General features: G+C 32.6%; 1 protein-coding gene across 2 annotated transcripts; it reads right to left on the bottom strand.

Annotated features, from left to right (window-relative positions):
* Positions 1–1,740: 1,740 nt before the first annotated feature.
* LOC132759252 (CTP synthase 2-like) lies at positions 1,741–19,888 on the bottom strand. Of its 2 annotated transcripts, none has more exons than XM_060750994.1 (16): positions 19,806–19,888; positions 15,348–15,557; positions 14,508–14,678; positions 13,947–14,047; positions 10,783–10,899; positions 9,883–9,966; positions 9,438–9,518; positions 8,742–8,896; positions 8,088–8,220; positions 7,002–7,090; positions 6,356–6,450; positions 5,954–6,060; positions 5,177–5,273; positions 4,442–4,497; positions 3,769–3,865; positions 1,741–3,230 (listed from the first exon to the last, which is right to left on the bottom strand). In XM_060750994.1, exons 2-16 carry the CDS (start codon positions 15,511–15,513, stop codon positions 2,953–2,955), a joined length of 1,827 nt encoding a protein of 608 aa, XP_060606977.1. In that variant the 5' UTR covers positions 15,514–15,557; positions 19,806–19,888; the 3' UTR covers positions 1,741–2,952. The 2 variants fall into 2 exon arrangements, with proteins under 2 accessions (XP_060606977.1, XP_060606975.1); XM_060750992.1 differs by lacking the exon at positions 19,806–19,888 and adding an exon at positions 17,981–18,101.
* Positions 19,889–20,197: the final 309 nt, after the last annotated feature.

Here is a 20,197-nt window from a genome sequence, read left to right as displayed (position 1 = left end):
TTAGCAAGAAGTATGCGATGACTTACAGCGGCGCTTTTCTAACCGTGCGCCGGGGTGAACGTGTATGTGCTTATTTAAAAAGCAATATAAATCATTATTTATTGACACAATTAACTGTTCGTTTCAAAATGTGTTGATAAATATTCTACAATGTATGCTGATAAATTTTTCATTACAATACACGTTGACGTTCAAGAGATTTTAAAAAAGTCCACGAATTTTTTGGATAACCCCTCGTATATATTGAAATCCAATGACCCCCAGGGCGGGGGCAATTTTGAACCGCCAGGGCTATAATTTGAACACTCTTGCTATAGGTTTACAACACAATGTTTTCATGGCAAGATATCTAACCTCTAGCATTTGTCAATTGCTAGAAGAATTTGTTTAAGTTTTTAACTATATACAATATAAGGAAAAACCAATTGACCCCTGGGGCGGGGCCCCGATTTTCACCCCAGGCGCTATAATTTGAACAATCTGGGTAAGAGGTCTACCAGACAATGCCTTATGCAAAATATCTAAGCTCTAGACCTTTTGGGTCTTTACAAGAAAGGTGTTTTAAGTTTTTACTATATGTACATTTTAGCGAAAATCAATGACCCCCGGGGCGGGGCCGATTTTGACCCAAGGGCCTATAATTTGAACAATCTTGGTAAGGGTTTACCAGATGATGCCTTATGCAAAATATCTAAGCTCTAGGCCTTTTGGGTTATTACAAGAAGGTATTTAAGTTTTTTACTATATGTACATAGTGAAAATCAAATGACACCCGGGGGCGGGGGCCAATTTTGACCCAAGGGCTATAATTTGAACAATCTTGTTTAGAGGTCTACCAGACAATGCCTTATGCAAAATATCTAAGCTCTAGGCCTTTTGGGTCTTTACAAGAAGATTTTTTTCTAATTTATTCTTATAATTCCTTTTGGTTGCCATGGCAACCAGATTTCTGCATGGGGAATGAAATTCTTTGAACAACTTTGGAAGCCCCTTCACCCAAGGAACGATCCTGCCAAGTTTGGTTGAAATTGGACTAGTAGTTTTTCACATGAAGATTTTTTAAGTTCACTATATAATCTATATAACACACAAACACACAAACACACACACACACACAGGTGAATCGCTATATGCCACCGCATCGCAGATTGCGGTGGCATAAAAATATATTCAAACACGCGGTGCATAGGCAATTATTTCTTTCAAAAACATTTCCTTCGAAACTTTTGCCACATTTAATCGATGGCATTTGAATAAGCCAATCAGATTTCGCACACTGTGTGACGGCCGTTTGTTTATTGGCTGTATAAGGAATTTAATTAAATAAGAGGATTTAATCATGATTTTTCGGATGCGACAGTTTATTTTTAAAAAGGTATTTATTTTTTACTTTTGTTCATGAATAGGTAAAACTTTATGTACTTATACACGGTCTTCATTGTTTTCTTCGTCCTGCAAGATTTTCTTGCAGAACGTTCCTTGGGTATTTCAGCAATTTCGATATAACGTTGCTTTGCCCAGAAGAAAAATATCTCAAAGTGACCTCATATTTATAGGACAAACCCGAGTAGAACCACCAAAGTTGTGAGAAAGAAAGAACTGAAAGTCCCAGTCAGGATTTGACCCCACACCGGTGAATGTCAAGTGATTTAAAGTAAACAACATTAAAACATAAGTCATTGTTGATTCCCCTATTAAGATTTTAAACAATCTTGTCACAGAATATTGGGAGAACCTACATACTTGAAAGGTATTTATACAGATCAATATAAACACTATTTATCACAAAACATTACATTATACTACACAAAGCAGCTCATGTTTTGAGGTGCACATTTTTGTTTTGTTCCTATATTTTTTATCGTATTTACCTAACCAATACAGGTTGCATATATTTAATAAATGCTCAGCTGAATACAATCAACATATGAGCCGTGTCACGACAAAACCAACATAGTGCGTTTGCGACCAGCATGGATCCAGACCAGCCTGCGCATCCCAACAGTCTGATCAGGATACATGCTGTTTGCTTACAAACCCTGTTTCAAGTAGAGAAAATGATAGCGAACAGCATGGATTCTGATCAGACTGCTGGGATGCGCAGGCTGGCCTGGATCCGTGCTGGTTGCAAACCCATTATGTTGGTTTTGTCATGACGCGGCTCATAAATATATTGAATGTAATGCCCATATTATAGGAAGAACAATGATATAAAGCAAAATGTAAGAAATAGAAAACTTATAATATTATCAATACTAACAAAAAATCACGAATTTAATTTCACTAAAACCATATATATACAAAGGTTGGCAGTCGTGCAATTTTATTTATTAAATTTTGGCAGTTTTGTGCATTTTTCATAAAAAAGTGGAAAAAAAAAGGGTTATTATTTCAAGGTATAAAGTTATAGTTTATTTAGTAGAATGCCCATTTTTTTAACCATATATACTGATTTACATGTACACAGTTTATTCCTTATTTAGTCTTATTAAAATATAAATAACAATATACAAAACGATGTTCCTAAATGAAATACATAACAGGCAGTACAAAGTGTCCAAAGATTTTATGTTTTTGTTAAAAAAATCTTTATTCAAATAATGAATGAAAATTTGATATTGAAAAATGAGCACAAAAAGATGAAACATTTCATACTAAATAAACAACAGCGCATTTCCGACATTAATCTTTTGAAAAATTGTTTTAAGAAATACTATAACAACGTTTTTAAAACCAATGCATTTTGCATTATGAGACAATATTCCATTGGCCGTTCACATTATCTAAACTTGCTGTTTTGATAAAAAAAATTCTGCCTTGTGTAGTTTATCACACCATGGCACAATGAAAATCGTGAAAATCACAAAGATTTCAAACAATCATATGACAGATAAATCCTACCAAAAACAATATTCATAAATACTATTCACAGAACTCTAAACTTGTTCTTCATTAATCACTTTTTCCTTTTACATCCAGACAAGTGGCTGCAGCAACTTTCACACTTGTGTCACTGTTTATATTAACTTTGTCTACAAATTTACATAGTTCTTCATCGGAACAATCACTCTCACTGTACGACATGTGCGGAGATTTTCTAAATCCTCTATTCACTAAACCTTGTAATTTCCCACAAGACGCTAAAACAAACCCAAAGTATGGTGGGGAAGGTTTCATTGGACGTGAGATGTACTCTGGATGATACTGGACACCAACAAAGTATGGGTGACCTGAAAGAATAATGAAGTTGGGACCTATAAATTGTTACTGAAGTTGAATTCCAAAAAAAAAAGGATTTTTTATTTATGGTGAGTTGTTTTTGTTTTTTTGTTTTTACAGTGGACATGACCTTTTAGATGCATAATTGCATTATGCACATAATTTTGATTATCCAACACAATTGAGGTCATTTGGCGCAAAAACCAGAAAGATGATTTTGGCTAAACTCGTATATTACAAATTACAAAGCAACACAAGGGGTCAAAATCACCTCACCTGCTGCAACTAAGAAACATGATTTTGGCTTACCTTGGATGTTACAAACTTAAAGCAACACCAGGGGACAAAACCACCTTACCTGCTGGAGCTAAGAAATGCATAAACTTCTGTAATTGAAACCCATTTTGTTGCCTCTTATGATCACACAGGGATAAACGGGGGCTGCAATTCTGATCCCTCAACCCTTAAAGGCATCACTTCAGCCATAAGGAGAATAATATTTGTTTTAAATGGCAAGAAGTACATGAGAAGTGATGTACAAGCACAAACCTTTAAGCTCCATTATCTCCATCCTCTCGCCATCTTCACTTCGTCCAACAAACATCATACCTTTCTCTTCAAACTTCTCTACTAATGCTGGATTTACCTATAAATAAGTGGTTTTAAAAATATGAATGACGTAGACAATAAGAGCTGTTGGTAGGACAGTGTGCTTGCCTATTCTCAGTGCTTGATAGACAAAAGCATGAATAACATAGAATTTTCTCAGTTTAAAAAGGGCCGTAATTCTGTCAAAATTCAGTTAAGAGTTATGTGCATTGGACATTGACCATCTAGCATGCACTTAAATAAGGGTGGTCGGTTTAAACCAAGTCCTTTCAGTAGTTTTGGAGATTCTAACATGCACACAAAAGCTTAACTTAAGTGTGATAATGACACCTGAGTGAGAACAATATCGCCCACCCTCTTCTCCAAATAGTCAAGCTAAAAACAAGCAAAAATTCAGTGAACTGTTACACAACAAGATGCAAATTACTTGGTTCTTAAATACCTCAAAATTGTAAAAGAAAATGAAATCTTTTCTTTACTAACAAAACTGAGCTGTGTCAAGCAAAACTGCTCTAGAAGTAAAAGACATACTTCTGAGATATAATGACATTATGTAATGTCATTTGTTCATTAGTATAAGTATAGCTTTTTAAAAACTGGAATTTGTTAATACCTCATATCTGTGTCTATGTCTTTCTTCTACAAAATCTGTATTGCCATATAACTTCTCTGAAAAACAATAACATAACAATCTCTTACAGTTAGTGATTACTTTGAAAATTTCAAAAACATCAGAATGAAAAACAAGAGCTACACAAAGGCTTGACAATATAATTATGCCCAAATCAAAATTTGTTTGAGTAACGAAATATAATTTTCAATTAGGGAAGAAAACCATTCATGAAACTTGCCTGAAAAATGTTTTGATAAATCTTATGATCTTATGATACTAAATATTATACCTCCCATGGGTGGAGGCATTTTTGACCCTAGGTTCTTGATTCATAAAACTTTTGTAGATGTCTACTAGGTAATCTACATGCTTAATATATATGCTCTAGGCACAATAGTTTTCATCAAACAACCAAAAGTAAACAGACTTAACATGTGATGCTGTAACAATTTCATCAATTAGTTATTAATACAATTATAAGAATAACATTATTTTAAATGTGATATTGTGACAATATATTGTACATCCAAGAACATGTAATTAATTTTTTTTTTTTCTTTTACACTGCATCCAACATATGTCAAAGAATAAACATTCTAGTCTTATAATCATATCAATAAGGTTAACCAGATACTCTCCAAGCACCAACAATATCATTTGGTTCAAAAAGATGCACTTGATATGACATTCTATAATGAGATGATTATTAAGCTATCCCTTATCAGATATACTCACTCATTAAGGAAGAATCTGTCTTAAACAGTGTTTTTCTCAGACCAAGTCTCATAGTTCCTCCCATCTGTCCTGTGTTATGTTCAGGCATATCTATCACCTAAAAATACAAAATAAATTTTCAGTCTGTATCCATTTTGGTTAAGTTAAGAATACAACATGAATCCAAGCCACTGAGACAAGCAAAAGGTAGATAAGTTTAAGACATCATTAACAAACTATACCATTATACCTAGTCTAGCTCTATCATGTTTACAGTGGGAGAGTCACATTATACCAATATTGACCAACCTTTCAACTAACCACATTTTATGCTAAGCTGCACCAAGTGATGTTATAGGTTCTGTTTCATTTTTTCTTTCATCTTAACCTCAAATTGAATTCAAATTGTTCCAAGTACATGTATATGGAACATAATTTATCCTTAGACCTTAACAGAGGTTCAATGAAGTTAACTCTTATCCTACTAAATGTCCTAAATGGGCTTGTCCATCCTTGAATCTTGACAAAACCATTTATCCTATTGAGGGAAAATTTCAAAATAAAAACTGGCTAATCAGCAAACAGTGCAATCCATGATCAGATGGTAAAGATGTAACCGCTGAATATGGTCTGCACTGGTGTCATGGGTTTATTCAACAGCCAAAAGCCGACTAAAAGGTCAAGACATCATTTTACAATCCGACCAACTTGAATTCTGAAAACAATGAGTTTTTATTTCTTAACATGAAGCTTTAAATAAGCTAACATTACATGTGTACTTCTGAACAGCACACTTACCACAGGATTTTTTGTATCTGGATCATTTTCTGTTGAGTTAGCATCTTTCATTCCAAGTTCATTTCTTGCAAACTCTATCACTGCACACTGCAAACCTAAACATATACCTGAAAACACAATACAGGAAATTTCAATACATGTGCTTGCTTACAAGTTAAAAATTCTATTTATACTATAATAAATATAGACCGATTATTTATCAGTGATCAAAATATGGTCAGAGCTGGGATTGCGGATAATTTTTAACTTTTTTTGTGCCTTTGCAATGAATTCATGTAAAAAAGAAATTAAAACATTGACAAATTTGAAAACTATTTTTAATGCTCATTTAACAGCATGATGAAAGTGATAGGTAACAAAGTATTGTAAGTCATTTTACAACAATGTGATTTAAGGGATTACCTAGGAATGGTACTTTCTTTTTACGTGCCCAATTTACAGCTAATACTTTTCCTTCTGTTCCACGTACACCAAACCCACCTGGCACCAAAATACCACTGTAAACAAAACCAAACAATTATTTGTTTCAAAAGGAGATTCAATGGAGATTTATTTTCGCATATATTCACATATTCTACAATCTATCTAACACTAGATAATCCACATCATATAAAACACAAAAATATAGAAAGGATTTTTTTAAACTTTTTTTATGAAAACTCAATAATATATTATCAAAATATATGTAAGAGAAAGTACTATCAATTTGTAGTTGGTAAAATATCTTATACTCTGCACAGAAACAATTTATCTGCAGAGATTTTTTACCTTCAGTTTAACAATATTTTTATTGCTCTTTTAAATACAAACTGGTTGAGCCGCAAGTTAGAGCAACATTAGCATTAACATTTTTACCTTGTATGGTTGGTACTAATAAATGAATGCATTTGACGTCCAAATTAGCCACAAAATTTTCCAATCTTTAAAAAATATTCTTACATTATCAAATTACCAAACCATATACTGGTATAATTTACAAATAAAGACCTATCTATGTTATCACAAAGATTTGCAGTTTATAGTAATGAATGATGTAAACAAAACTTACTCAGCACTAACAAGTTGGTGCCATGCCTCGTGATATTTACATGGATCATCTGACATTGTTTCCATCTCTAAATCTGCAGCCTCAATATACTACAATATAATCATCATTTAAAATATGTATAACTATGGGAACCAACAATTTATGACAACAACAATTCAAATATATTCACATGATTCCAACATAATCAACCAAATTTCAGACAAATGTTTGGAAAGGGTTTTGACAAAGCCAAATTCTGACAAAAATTAAATAAAGACTCTCGGGTAACTCTGACAAAAGCAATACAATAACTACACAGATGGTCCAGAAAACAACAATTATCAAAGATATTTCTAACAAAAGTAATCAAAAGTCTGATAATTTTGATTAAAATATTCAACAAGAGAAATACAAAGTTCACTTATAATTCTGCACAATTTTTTTTTCTAAATGTCTCATTCATTCTGACATCTTTATGATGTAAATGATTCTTAAACAGTTAAACATAGTATTATATGCTTTATCACATACCCATGCCTATTTTGAGACTCAGTAAAATGGTATTGCATGGCCATGCATATATTTTGACATGACATCATTTGCTTTATACAAACATAGTGTAATAGCGCACTAAATGTTAGTGTTAAAAATATAGGCATGTCACTGAAAAATCATTCTTTTGCCCTTTAACCAGTCTTTATTTTGGGTATTGGATAAATAGAATGTTTTACATGTACTCATGTAGGTTCATTGCTGAATTTATTGAATTCATGGAATAAAATAATACTATGCTTGCCAGAGGTTCGCAGAATATAATTTTATTCAACTTGTTCAATAAATTCAGTATTGAACCTACACTCATTCAAAATCCTCTATTTAAGTGGAGGCATGACTAAGTGGTTAATGAATCAGACATCCAAGGATTGCTAAGCAATCAGTAGTTCCCAAGAGCAAGAAACTTTTCACTCACTGCTCAGTAATGGATGGTGGATGGTTCAAGGAACATATTCAAGAGTGTGTTCATTTGCTAGTAGTTTCCTACACAATGGAACTACGATAAATTCTGTATAAACTAACAATATGCGTAATCAACATAACATACTTTACCTTTAGATTAAGTCTATGACTGGCAGCAAGAGCTGAATGCTGTAAAGCTTTGATCACAGAGGCATATGCATCTTCTAATTTTGTATATTTACCAACTAAGACTATAGTTACCTCCCTTAGTAACCGGTCATACCTTTAATATAAAACATAGTGAGCCTTGGTTATTATCAATTTTATCATTGAAAAAAAAACAAAAACAATGACATATCCATTGAATTTATAGTAGATCTTATAAGGTTAAATGCGTGAGTAACTTCAAATTTAAACCTACATTTTGCAGACAATCTACACATATTGTACACAGTTTGCTGGAACATTTACATGCAATAAGTGATAAGTAAAAGTTGATTGAAAACAATAATGGTTCGGTAAGCATCTAAATACAGATCCCTATTAATTTTTCTTATATCAAGGAAACATGTGACTAAATACGCATGAGAAGAATTTCATAAGACACGTCGTCTTTCATTCTAATCCTGTTTTTTTTTCAGAATATTTGAATTGCTCTCTATATTGTAAATTGTAACATGTATATATATTCCGAGAAATAAGATATGTTTAAACTAAACTAAATACACATCACACTGAAAAAGGCGCTTTTAACACTTAAATTTCAAATGTAACTATTATATCCATGACAATATTATACGTTACCTATCTGCTAGTTCTTTCCAACTCGCCATAAACCGTTTAGGTCTGGACATATGTGGGTGGAGTTTAAGGCGGTCCATTATGTATTGAGACACACCTTGCTCTTCCATCAGTATAGGTACTCGATATATAGATGACAAATCATGGATACTTAATACCTAGATAAAAATCAAAGCAAATGATACAGGTTGAAAGAGCTGGATTTTTTACTTTGCCTAACCTCTGCTAAAATAGTATCTGAATTAACTTGCCTTTTATATTTGTTAAAGTTAATGAAAGGTTAAATAATTTCAAAATGTATAATTTACACTGTTAGTTTATAGAGGATATTTGTTTGTTTTGCATGAAAGATTGAAATATATTTCGCTGAGTCTTCTTCATGACATCACCATACCAATGTTGAAATTTAGTTATGTAAAATTTCTTGAATTTTGTTACATTTTTACACAATTTATGCAGTTATTTGCTTGCTTTTCCTAAAGAAGTAAAATTAACAAACAGCGGAATTTATTCCTATTTGATAATTCAATTTAGTTATGAAATATTATTTTCATCTTCATTTAAATTTAGTTCAGCTACAATGAAAGTTATCAAATATAAGTTCACTGTGAAAATTATCAAATATCATTTCACTGTGAAAATTATCAAATATAATTTCACTTCCCACTGCAAAGCATGTAATAAAGTGTTATGACTAACCTGTTGTGGTTCAACATGACAAAACAGGGAAACTTTTTCCTTTATAGCTGCATCTATAGGCTTACTACTTCTACATACAATCTGTGAATAGATTTTTCAAGAATCTTTTTTTTAAACTGTTTATGCTCATGTAGTATTTCATTACACTGTATAGACTAAGTTTACATTATACTGTATTATTAAAGATTGTGTAAGCACATCACAAAATGATTGTCATTTTTCGACTGAAATTATTTTCCTATGAAAAAAAACATTTTATTTATCTAATGTATTTTACAATATATCTATTTTCTACAAAAAACATTCTTTATCATATATGGTGTGTATTTCACAAAAGACCAATGGACTTTTTGTATAGAAAAAGTTTGTTAATAATGTAAGATTTAGTGTACATAACAAAACAAAGAAGAACACTTCATTTTTTTGTGATAAAAGAACAACCTACCAGATCAGGAGATAAACCTAGACCTCGTAATTCACGTATACTAGACTGAGTGGGCTTTGTTTTCTGTTCACCTGTTGCTTTAGGCTGAAAGGAGTGTATCAAAGTATTAATCATTTGATTATCCTGCTGATTTTCGTAAATGGACTTGTCCAGCTCCCATATTTTAAAACTGTTCATTATCTATATCAATTTTGGAGAAATGGAAAAGACAATTATTTGTAGTTGCAAAGTAGCTATCCTACAAAATAGAGCCTGTCAGAATGCACTTATGTTCTTGCTAGGCTGGCCCTTCTATCATGGCAAGACAAAACAATTTTGTTACCAGCTGGCATGATTAACACCAGTGTTGAGATTTTCTCGCTTACATGTGCATGTCAACTTTAAGCCACTTTATAAGCTTATAAAAACACAGTGGTATGTTTAGTTCATAATGTATGTACAGCAATTGACATTGTAATCTTTTCAATTATTTTCTTTTTTGCTTTATGTCACACCAACACAGTATAGGCTATATGTTTTCAATTGTTAATGTAATAAATGACAATGATGTTAATAAATCGAGCCTGAAAGTTTAATGATCTCAAAGTTTCTTAGATTTAATACAGTGATTATATTTAACTGATATAAGAAAATGCTTAAGCCTGAATAAGTTTAAACAAATTTATTTCAGCTTGATTGCCAAACAAATTTTTGCAACTTCTTCTATATATCACTTTCGAGTCTGCTTCCTGGAACTAACCAGTACTGGTCACATCTGGTGTTGTATGAGGAATCATGATTGTTACCCGAGTAGGGCTCGAACCCACAATCCCTGGGTTGAGAGGTAGACACCTTAACTTTTAGGCCACCGCTCCCCTTAATACAACAGTCTAAATTTTATTCTAATAATTTAGTAATTACCTGTGGTACAAGACTAACATGTACACAGCAGAAATTATCTCTCTTCACTCGGAACTGAAACTGTCTAAATGCTTCAACAAAAGGCATCCCTTCAATATCTCCAATAGTTCCACCTAACTGTGAACATATATATACATTAGATTCAGTTATCATCAAAAAATCTGCCTAACTGTAACATTATACCTACAATAGATATCTCTTGTAGTTACACCTAACTATGAATATACATATGCATTACATTCAAATATAAAAAATCTGCCTATTAAACTGTGAACAAATATTTATTTGATTTAATATCATCTGCCAAACTGTAATCTTATAACTATTTTATAATCAATTCTTTCTATGACAGTTGCACCTAACGGTGAATAAATACTTTTAATATTATTTGCCTAACTGTGGCCTTATACTTACATTAGATTTAAAACCGTCTAGTTTTTTGTTCCATTGAACTGGAGAACATTTAACGGCATCTTTAATTCATTGCCTAATTTTTCTCAAATAACTTATTGACTTGTTATCGTTTAAATTCAGCATAGTCAACATATCATTTCAAGGATTTCATTATCAAACAGGTAGTTAAAATGTCATGCCAAAGAACTACCTTTGCTTTACACTTGATGGCAATGACTGCCTTAAAAACTGATATTTTTAACTTAATTGTTTATGAAGCTTATAACTAATCTGAACCTCTCTCGAGTTCATTTTCCTAGAACTAAACAGTACTAGAGAGACTGTCATAAGAGGAAACATGGTTGTAACCAATAAGGTTTTCATAAGTTAACACTCACTGTTGTATGCAATAAAACCAAAAAAACAACAATGGACCAACTCAATGAAAACCCAGGACCACAGTAGGGTTTGAGCCCATGATCCCTGGGTCCAGAGGCAGACACCTATATTACTATGCCAATGCTTTACTGTTTTTTAAAATTGCCTGACCTTAAAGAGCAACCTAATGTTTTTCAGACTTACAATTTGTTAAAACATGTGGCATTTTAAATATCAATTAAATATCAGCAGTTGTCACTTCTATTTCAAATAATTTTTATATCTGTGGCAAAGCCGCAAAACTATCTTTTTTCTTGAGAGAATGATGAATCTTGGCCTTTACACATTTATTAATGATAAAATAATAAGTAAAGTAGGTGAGGAACACACGTACAACACCAGGTCAAGTTTTAAAAGTTTTTATTGGCTACTAGTTTCGAGTAATACAATACTCTTCATCAGGCTTAAAAAATATCAAATTCTAACTACTGAAGTACTAATATTTAGGGATACTTTTTTGTGTTTTGTTACTATAAATAGAAGTATTGTTACTAATAATAGATCTAGTTTTGGCACTGTTCCAACAAGCTTATCATTAAGTATAACATGTATATTGTTAGAATAAAAAGAATCACAAGTTAATTATGCTTTGTTTAATACCCCATAAATCTGTCCAATGTTTATTATGAGTTCATTTGTTTCACTGAACATACCATACTCGTCTTGGCAAACAGTTTCTGTACTCGATGATGGGGAGGGTTCCTCAAAATTTGCAGTTGGTGTTGTTGGTCTGCTGTGCTTTGGAGTAGGTGGTAACGGCGAGATTGGTGTAGGAATCAAGATGTGTGTTGGTGGTAGTTCTACATTTGATTTGGATGGTCTCTTTTTGTTGAATTTTAAGGCTGGTGTCCCTGTCTTGCCCATAACAATTCTAAATTTTGGAGTTTTCATAAGAGTTTTTGTGGTAGTTTGGTTGTTGATAGCTGGAAAGGTGATTTTGGCTTTAGGTTTTTCGTCTGGTACATCTACTGTGTTGAAAATTTTCTCTGGAAATCCATGCTGTTTGATGCTATGTTTCCTTAGGTATGATTTTTGTTTGAAAGTTTTTGAGCACCATGAACACTCAAATCTTGTTGTATTGTTTTCATGTGTCTTTATGTGTTTGTATCGTTGTTGTTTTGTTGTGCCTACATAGCCACATGTATCACACAGGTAGTGGTATTCTTTCTTATAGAGAAGTTTGGTTGCATAGAAAATTTCTTGTTCCAAATCTATTGGTTCAGGTTGAGACCCTGTGGAGTAAGCGTTTTCAATCTTCGTATCCATACTTCCTCTAGTCTAAGACGTTTGTTTATGTTACGTTCACTTCCTTGGATGATGATGACGTTAACGTCGTTTATCGTATGTCCCGCGCTATTGAAATGGCGGGAAATTGGTTTTGTAGTATTTCTAGTTCTGACGTCGGCCATATGTCCGTAGAATCGATCACGTAATGTGTTTCCTGTTTGTCCAACGTACTGTAGGCTACATTGTTTGCAAGTAATGAGATAAATAATACTAACAGTTGTGCAATTCAAATGGCTGTTTATGGAGTATTTTGCCTTTGTTACTGTACTAATGAATTCTGTCGAGTTTGTCATGTATTTACAAACAAAGCATTTCTTACCACATGCGTAACTGCCCTTTTGTAGCAACTGCTGGTTAAGGTCGGACCTAACCAGCATGTCTCTGACGGATTGAGCTCTACGTGTAACGGATAGAATCTTCGTAAATTTTATGAAGTTGGTGGAAGTGCTGCCTGAGATAATGTGGAGGTTTCTATTAAAGATTCTTTGAGCATTAGGAGTAAATGGATTATAGGAGTATGTGAACGGAATATTCTGGGCTTTGTTTTTCGTGTCCCTTTCTGTAGACAAAATTTGTAGTCTGTCCAATTTTTCGGCTTTCTTGATGGCTTTTTGTACTAAATCCTTAGGGTATCCTCTGGCTGTGAGATTTTGTAAAAGATATTCTGCGCATTTAAGGTATGCTATCGTATCGCTACAAATCCGTCGTAATCTTACCGCTTGGCTGTATGGGATACTGTTTTTTTGGTGTGTAGGGTGGTAACTAGTATAATGTAGGTACATATGTGCATCTGTAGGTTTGGTATAGACCGTAGTGTGAAGAATACCTGTGTTGTCCTTAGTAATTTTAGTGTCTAAGAAATTAGCTTCCATGGGATCTATATCGTAAGTAAACTTAATTGACTCGTGAAATTGGTTTAAACAGGCCATGAAGGAATTTAATTCCTGTCTGCTGTGCGGCCAAATCATAAATATGTCATCTATGTATCTCCATTTATTAATGATGTGAAAGATGGATGCAGGAATATATGATAATGTTATATATACCTCTATAATACAGACATCGGGTGTTTTATTGTCGCCATCCACAGGAATTTTTGCTACACGTTCAACCCACTCTTGTATAGCATCTGTGATGTGTGGAACAACTGTATAATAACAATAAACACTTTTAACTATCATGAAAATACTTTGACTCTTACCATGCTAAATTTCTTACATGGACTTGTCCATTTTTCAATCTGACCATAACCATTCATCCTTTTCAGGGTAAATTTCAAAATATATACCAATGAATTGAAAAGCAAACAGTGCAGATCATGATAAAGAGGCACGAAATTGCAGGCTGAACTCGGTTTGCACTGGTTATATTTATAGATTGTTGCAACCAGATTGGTAAGCGTTAAGTAATAAGGACTAAGAACATAACAGTAACCCCAGGCAGTACAAACTGACAATTTTTTTAATCCTAGAGGAGTCAAATTGTCAAATGATTTTAATTTCAAAGAAAATAAGCAGAATGAAAAATCCAATGCATACAGTCAATTTTCTGTAAAGTTAACAGTTAAACAATTTATTTTTATAACAATTTTAATTCAACCACATTACCTTGTACAGTTTTACCAAGGTAGTCTCCCCTTCTCTCTTTATTGATTACATGCTGGTATATTTTCCCTGTGGTTATGTTGTTGTCACGGTGAAGTGTGATGTCTAAGAATCGCTCATAGTTACCAAGGTCAAGATCAACTTCCCCACCATCATTCAGTACAAACACTTCACCTGAAATTGTCATAAATACTCATTTTCCTTTGTTTTTAATGCATACTTAGTGTTTATTGTAAACATCATTGTGTTTAATAACAATTTAAAAGGCAAATTATTGCTTTAATAAAGATAACTGAAATTCCTACATTGAGTAAAGGCCTAAATATAACAGTTTGAAAGGATGAAAGGCTTAATTTCAATGCAAAAAAAGTTTTTTTTTAATTAAATATTTCCTTATGAAAAGAACTATCCCATGAGATAATGTTCATATGAAATTTCTAAATGTAATTGCTATAAATTTAATTGTTGATCAAATCTTTTAAAATGGTTTTCAATTCTAAATCTATAGTTTTGTTATAAATACTTTTAAGAAAATGTCAGATCATTTTCATACTCATTAATAACAATTCTTCTTCAAGTTCATCACACAATTAAAGAGACAATTCATGTCGTCAGGAAGATTTAGTATTTCTTCTCGCTAGAAATTTCTGATTTATTGTACAGGGTTTTCATTTTTGTCTAAGGCAACAATGTGTCAATGAAAAGTTAAACAACTAATTTTGCCAAGAGTCAAGGGGAATATTTTAACTTACAAGCTGAAAATACATTTAATTTTAACAGCATTTCAACCAATGATATGGACTGCCAATCTTATAATAAAAACCCTGATTGTTGTGTTCTTACCATGTTCATAAGGAGAAAAGGTTCCAGCATCAATGTTGATATAAGGATCTATCTTGATGGAAGTAACCCTAACACCAGAGGATTTCAAAATGGTACCAAGACTACTGGCAATCACACCCTTGCCAATACCACTGATAACTCCTCCAGTTACCAGGATATACTTCATCGCTATGTATCTAAGAAACCCAGCCAGGATTGATAGATCTTACTCTGAAAAAAGAATGGAATAAATTCACTGCAATCCATTTATACTACATGTGAAATATCATAACTCTGCATGCTGACTGACCACAACAGGCAGCTTAAACAATACTGACAGGGCTTTTTTTCACAGTTTGGGGAAGCAGCCCAGCCCTTAATTTTGGGGAAAAATTACACGGTATATTTGCAAAAGGGGAAGAAAAAACTTGATGTAAATTCAATTTTTGGGGAAAACTGCATGATTTTAAAGAAATTTTCCTTGGGGAAGCAGCCCTATACCGGCCCCTGTTATAGAAGGTAAAAAGGCCCTGACTGATGACTTAACTCTTCATAGATAACATTACAAACTATAACTATTTAATCATTTCCTGTTGTAATTATTAATAATGTTTATACATCAGCAGTACTGTAGTTATAATGAGATTCATTCATCAAACAAATTTATCATTTTGATCAAGGTGGCATCATCTTCAGAATGTAAAGTCAAAATATCTGGACAACCTTGTATAGCCTAACAGAACTGTACTTCTGAATTTCATACATGTATACCTATAACAAACAGATTTTTCTTCCCTATTTTTAAGCACATTGAACATTGCACAATTTTGTATCATTCTTGTAAACAAGCCAGTTTTTTAAATCATTCATTTTTCGTCATTTCCTTTTTTTTTTAAAAATTAAATCACACTTTTTAATTACCTAAAACATTGAAAACTCTTTCATTACCAAAAATGTAATAATAATTTATGAAAACATCTTTCTAAGTTTGTAAATAAGTCTGTATATTAATTTGTGGTTTCAACAATAAAGAGTAATAAAACAAACCAATATATTAATAAATTGAAAAGTGGGCCAGTTGACCCATGCCGAGTTGGAATAGGGTCGATTTGACTTAGGAGCCGAGTACGTTTTAGGGCCAAGCTGACCCTGATTCCAATTCTGGAGGTCCATATTTATTTATTTAATCTTTTTAGCAGACTTTGATTTTTTTTGCATCAGAAATCGCATCAAAAAGGTCAGAATTCTTTTCATCATGCAGCTAAATTTAGAACAGAAGCTGCTGATATAAAGCTATAGCAACTGACTGGTCTACAGTGCAAGTGAATATTAACCGCACTTGAAAAATCAATTCTAGCAGTGAACAGGTGCGCATAATGGGCTTAAAGCATAAAAATGAATGTCAAGTAACTTAAATATCGTAATGGTACGTTCTAAGCAAGTGTCCCTATCGGGCCCACTGTTGAATTTGTTTTGCCCCGACAGGCTTTTCAGGTCATTGGTCCAATAGCGCGATCTAGAATCTCTGGACACTCGGACTGCATCAAGCACATTTTGTCATTTTATAATATGTTGCCAAGAATAAGTACAACATAAACATTAGGGGTGTAACAATACAGCAAAAACCGTATTGCAATATATTGCCATTTTGCTGTATTGTCGTGTATATGTTTTGATGTAAAGATGGAGTAACATTTATATATTATTATTATATGTATATATTTTTAGTAGAAACTTAATAAAAATGTAAGGAATAAATAGAAAGTAGTGTCACACAATTTGATAAACAAAACTAGTCGCGTGTGACCTTTCACATCTGGGCCGCTTCTGTAAATTATGCGGCCGCTTATTGGCTTTTAAGTGTACTAGTTGTCGGATACTTTTATCTTACGTTGGCGCCAACAAAATTTGCCAATTAAACATTTTATGTGAAATTTGTACAAAATTAGAAGGCAATTAATTGAAAATGATGATTTTTATAAAATACCGGTTTTCCAAAAATCGTACCGTGGTTCGAAATTTATTTTTTCATATTGCAATATATCGGTATACCGGTAAACCGTTACACCCTTAATAAACATATGGGTTATATTTCTTAAGTTGTGAAGAAAGCATAGCTGTTGTTGGGTAGTTTTATTATTAAAAAAAAATGATGGGGAAAAATTTTGTCAAAATATGTTGTCATGCCAAAGCTAGATTCTGAGATATGTTTATTTTGGGTCAATAGCTCGCTAATTGCCCACACACAAAATAGCACAATATCTCCTCAAAATTACTGTAAAGTTGAACTAGGAAAGATTGTGCACAATTTATGTCTGCTGAAAACTTGTAAATGCTGAAAATAGCATATTGGAACATTAGTCTATACTTAAAAAAAGGTTATAAAATCAACAGTAAACTTTATCTATTGCCACCACTTGTATTGTAATTTTGTCATTTCTAAGTCACATGTCTGTAACAGAAAACACGTGTTTCCAATAAAAACAAATGTCACGAAAATATGTGACATCTTTTAAACAGCCGTAAGATACAATTTAAAGTAAGGTGATTATCTTCCTTACGAACATATGAGTTAAAATTTGTTAGATATAGCTGAAGGCTATCTTTTTTTGACGGTTTTATGTTGGTATCCTTTAGAAATGTTCTTTTCTCACCTTTCCCGCAGATTTTTTTCTTCTTCTCAACCTGTTTAAATTCCGTTCTATTCCGGTCGTTAGTTTCGGTTTGATAAATTCCGTATTTCAAGTACGGCTCCGCCCTACAGAAGATGGATTGATCAGGCATTTTACCTGATAATTCAGTATCCATCACGACATTGATATATCAACACGTATAAAAAGCAACAAAGAGTATGTTAAAATATTATCATATCAATTAATCTATCTCTGAATACTGTCAACCCCTCTTGCGAGAAATTGTTAGTGTAAGGTGAAAGAAAAGTAAAATAGTCCAGGCATTAAAAACATGGAAGGTGAGACTGGAAAAATATTAATTTGACATTGGACTTAAAGCGGACCGGATGTTTTAAATCCCTGACATGTTGCGGCTGCGTCTTTAAAGGAAAATTCTATTTGAAAAACCCTAATTGCGGTAACCTCGGCTTTATTTAATTACAAAGCCGTGCTGTAACTTATTCAACTTTTTCACAAGATACCTTAACCGTAGAACTTAGTTAGTGGATCTCCCAGTATCAGTAAAGTAATCACTGAATGAATTTGAAAATATTCTATAATTAGAAAGTAGTTGCGGACATTACAGATATATATATATATAATAAAGTGTTTAGTAGCGTTTAGTAGGCCCCATTATAGAATAGCCGGTTAATTGTTGGATAAGCCTAAGTTAGTATGTTTGACTTCTAAACGAGTTCGATCTCCAAACACTCCGACTAAAATCAAAATAAAGGTAAGACTTAAACCTTAGCCATGTGTGATTGCGTGTGATTGCGTATATAATCATAACTTGTAAGTTAAAAAAAACCCCAAAAGCCCAAACAAACTGTTTGTGGCTCGCCCGTATCATATGGTCTCCGATATCAACTACATGTATAAATAATTGTACAAATGTGATACATTTCTTTCGTAATATTTACTTTCGCGTACGTGTAGTTACCAGTACCCTGATACTTAATAAGTTAGTCGTTATTTTCGGGCACGTGCTTAAAACTGCAGCTACCCAATTCCAGAATCGTCCCTGGCATTTTTATACTTTAATCCTCGCCTACCGAAACGAGTAATATATACTTGAAAACAGTCGTTTATAATGTCCACAATTTTCATAAAGTTCTAATAAAGTAATAATATACGTAAATTAAAGTGCCGTGATCTGTTAAAACTTGCCCCGAACTTCACTAAAGTTTGTTATATTTTTGTGGTCCTTCGGGATCATTGATTCCAGCACTTTTAAGTGTTGAAAATTGAGTTAAATTTTCTTTATCAATCATGTACAGAATCAATCCAACCGAGTCTACAATTTTCATGTACTTTTGTTGTGATTAATGCATCCGAGGGACCACTCTTTCATAACTTAAATAATCACCGATGTAAGTTAAGCATCTAAAATATTGTAAGTACATAAGGGAAATTTCAATTTTTTCTATAAATACAGGATTTATTTTCATCGAGTGGTATGAAAATAAATATTTCATGAGTGGCGGTAGCCACGAGTGATACTAGTATATGATAATTTTCATACCACAAGATGAAAACAAATCAAGTATTTATGAAAAAAAACTTGAATTTTCTGTTTATTATATACATTTTTGTCTTTTTTGACATTACAATTTGAAAGATTTTCACTTAAATTTTGTGTATTGGTTGAATTTAGAAAAAAGTAGCCCGAAAAGATATGGGTGAAAAAATATTGACTGAAGTGAAAAATATTTTTTTTACAGTGAAAATACGGAAAATGAAAATACGCATTTTATTCCGTCAATATTTCTCAATATTTCATTTATAAGTATACAATAAATGTACTTACGTAATAAGTACACTCGCCTGCTAACTCCAGAAAAGGAACGTCAGTTTTGTTAAATGCTTGCTTTGAAAGTTTCGAGAATATGGTCCGATTATGAATAAATATGCGCATGACATTGACATTTAATGTTTTACTTTTCTAAAAATCTAAATATCAACGTACAAGCAGCTGAAGATCATAATTATTGTCATGAATATCATCCTATTTTATATACTAATACTAAATATATTCTGACCTATATACTGGAAGCGTTCAATTGATTAAAGCAAATTTGCTTACAATCAAACATGATAGGTAATTAATTTTTCGACTTATATTTGCACGTTGATACACAAACAATACAGATGACCTACATTATTTAAACGATCTGTCGCTTTAAACCATAATTGGTTCAC

Source organism: Ruditapes philippinarum, unplaced genomic scaffold, assembly GCF_026571515.1.
Source record: "Ruditapes philippinarum isolate M1 unplaced genomic scaffold, ASM2657151v2 ctg865_1_1_1_1, whole genome shotgun sequence".
Lineage (NCBI taxonomy): Eukaryota > Metazoa > Mollusca > Bivalvia > Venerida > Veneridae > Ruditapes > Ruditapes philippinarum.
This window is presented reverse-complemented; position numbering and strand designations above follow the sequence as displayed.

Excerpts from the sequence above, each read along its gene's own strand:
- LOC132759252 (XM_060750994.1), bottom strand. The coding sequence starts at position 15,513 with ATGAAGTATATCCTGGTAACTGGAGGAGTTATCAGTGGTATTGGCAAG. Across the intron at positions 14,679-15,347 it reads CTTTTCTCCTTATGAACATG|GTGAAGTGTTTGTACTGAAT; the intron begins GTAAGAACACAA and ends TGACAATTTCAG. Across the intron at positions 10,900-13,946 it reads CCGATGTCTGTATTATAGAG|TTAGGTGGAACTATTGGAGA; the intron begins GTATATATAACA and ends ATATGTTCACAG.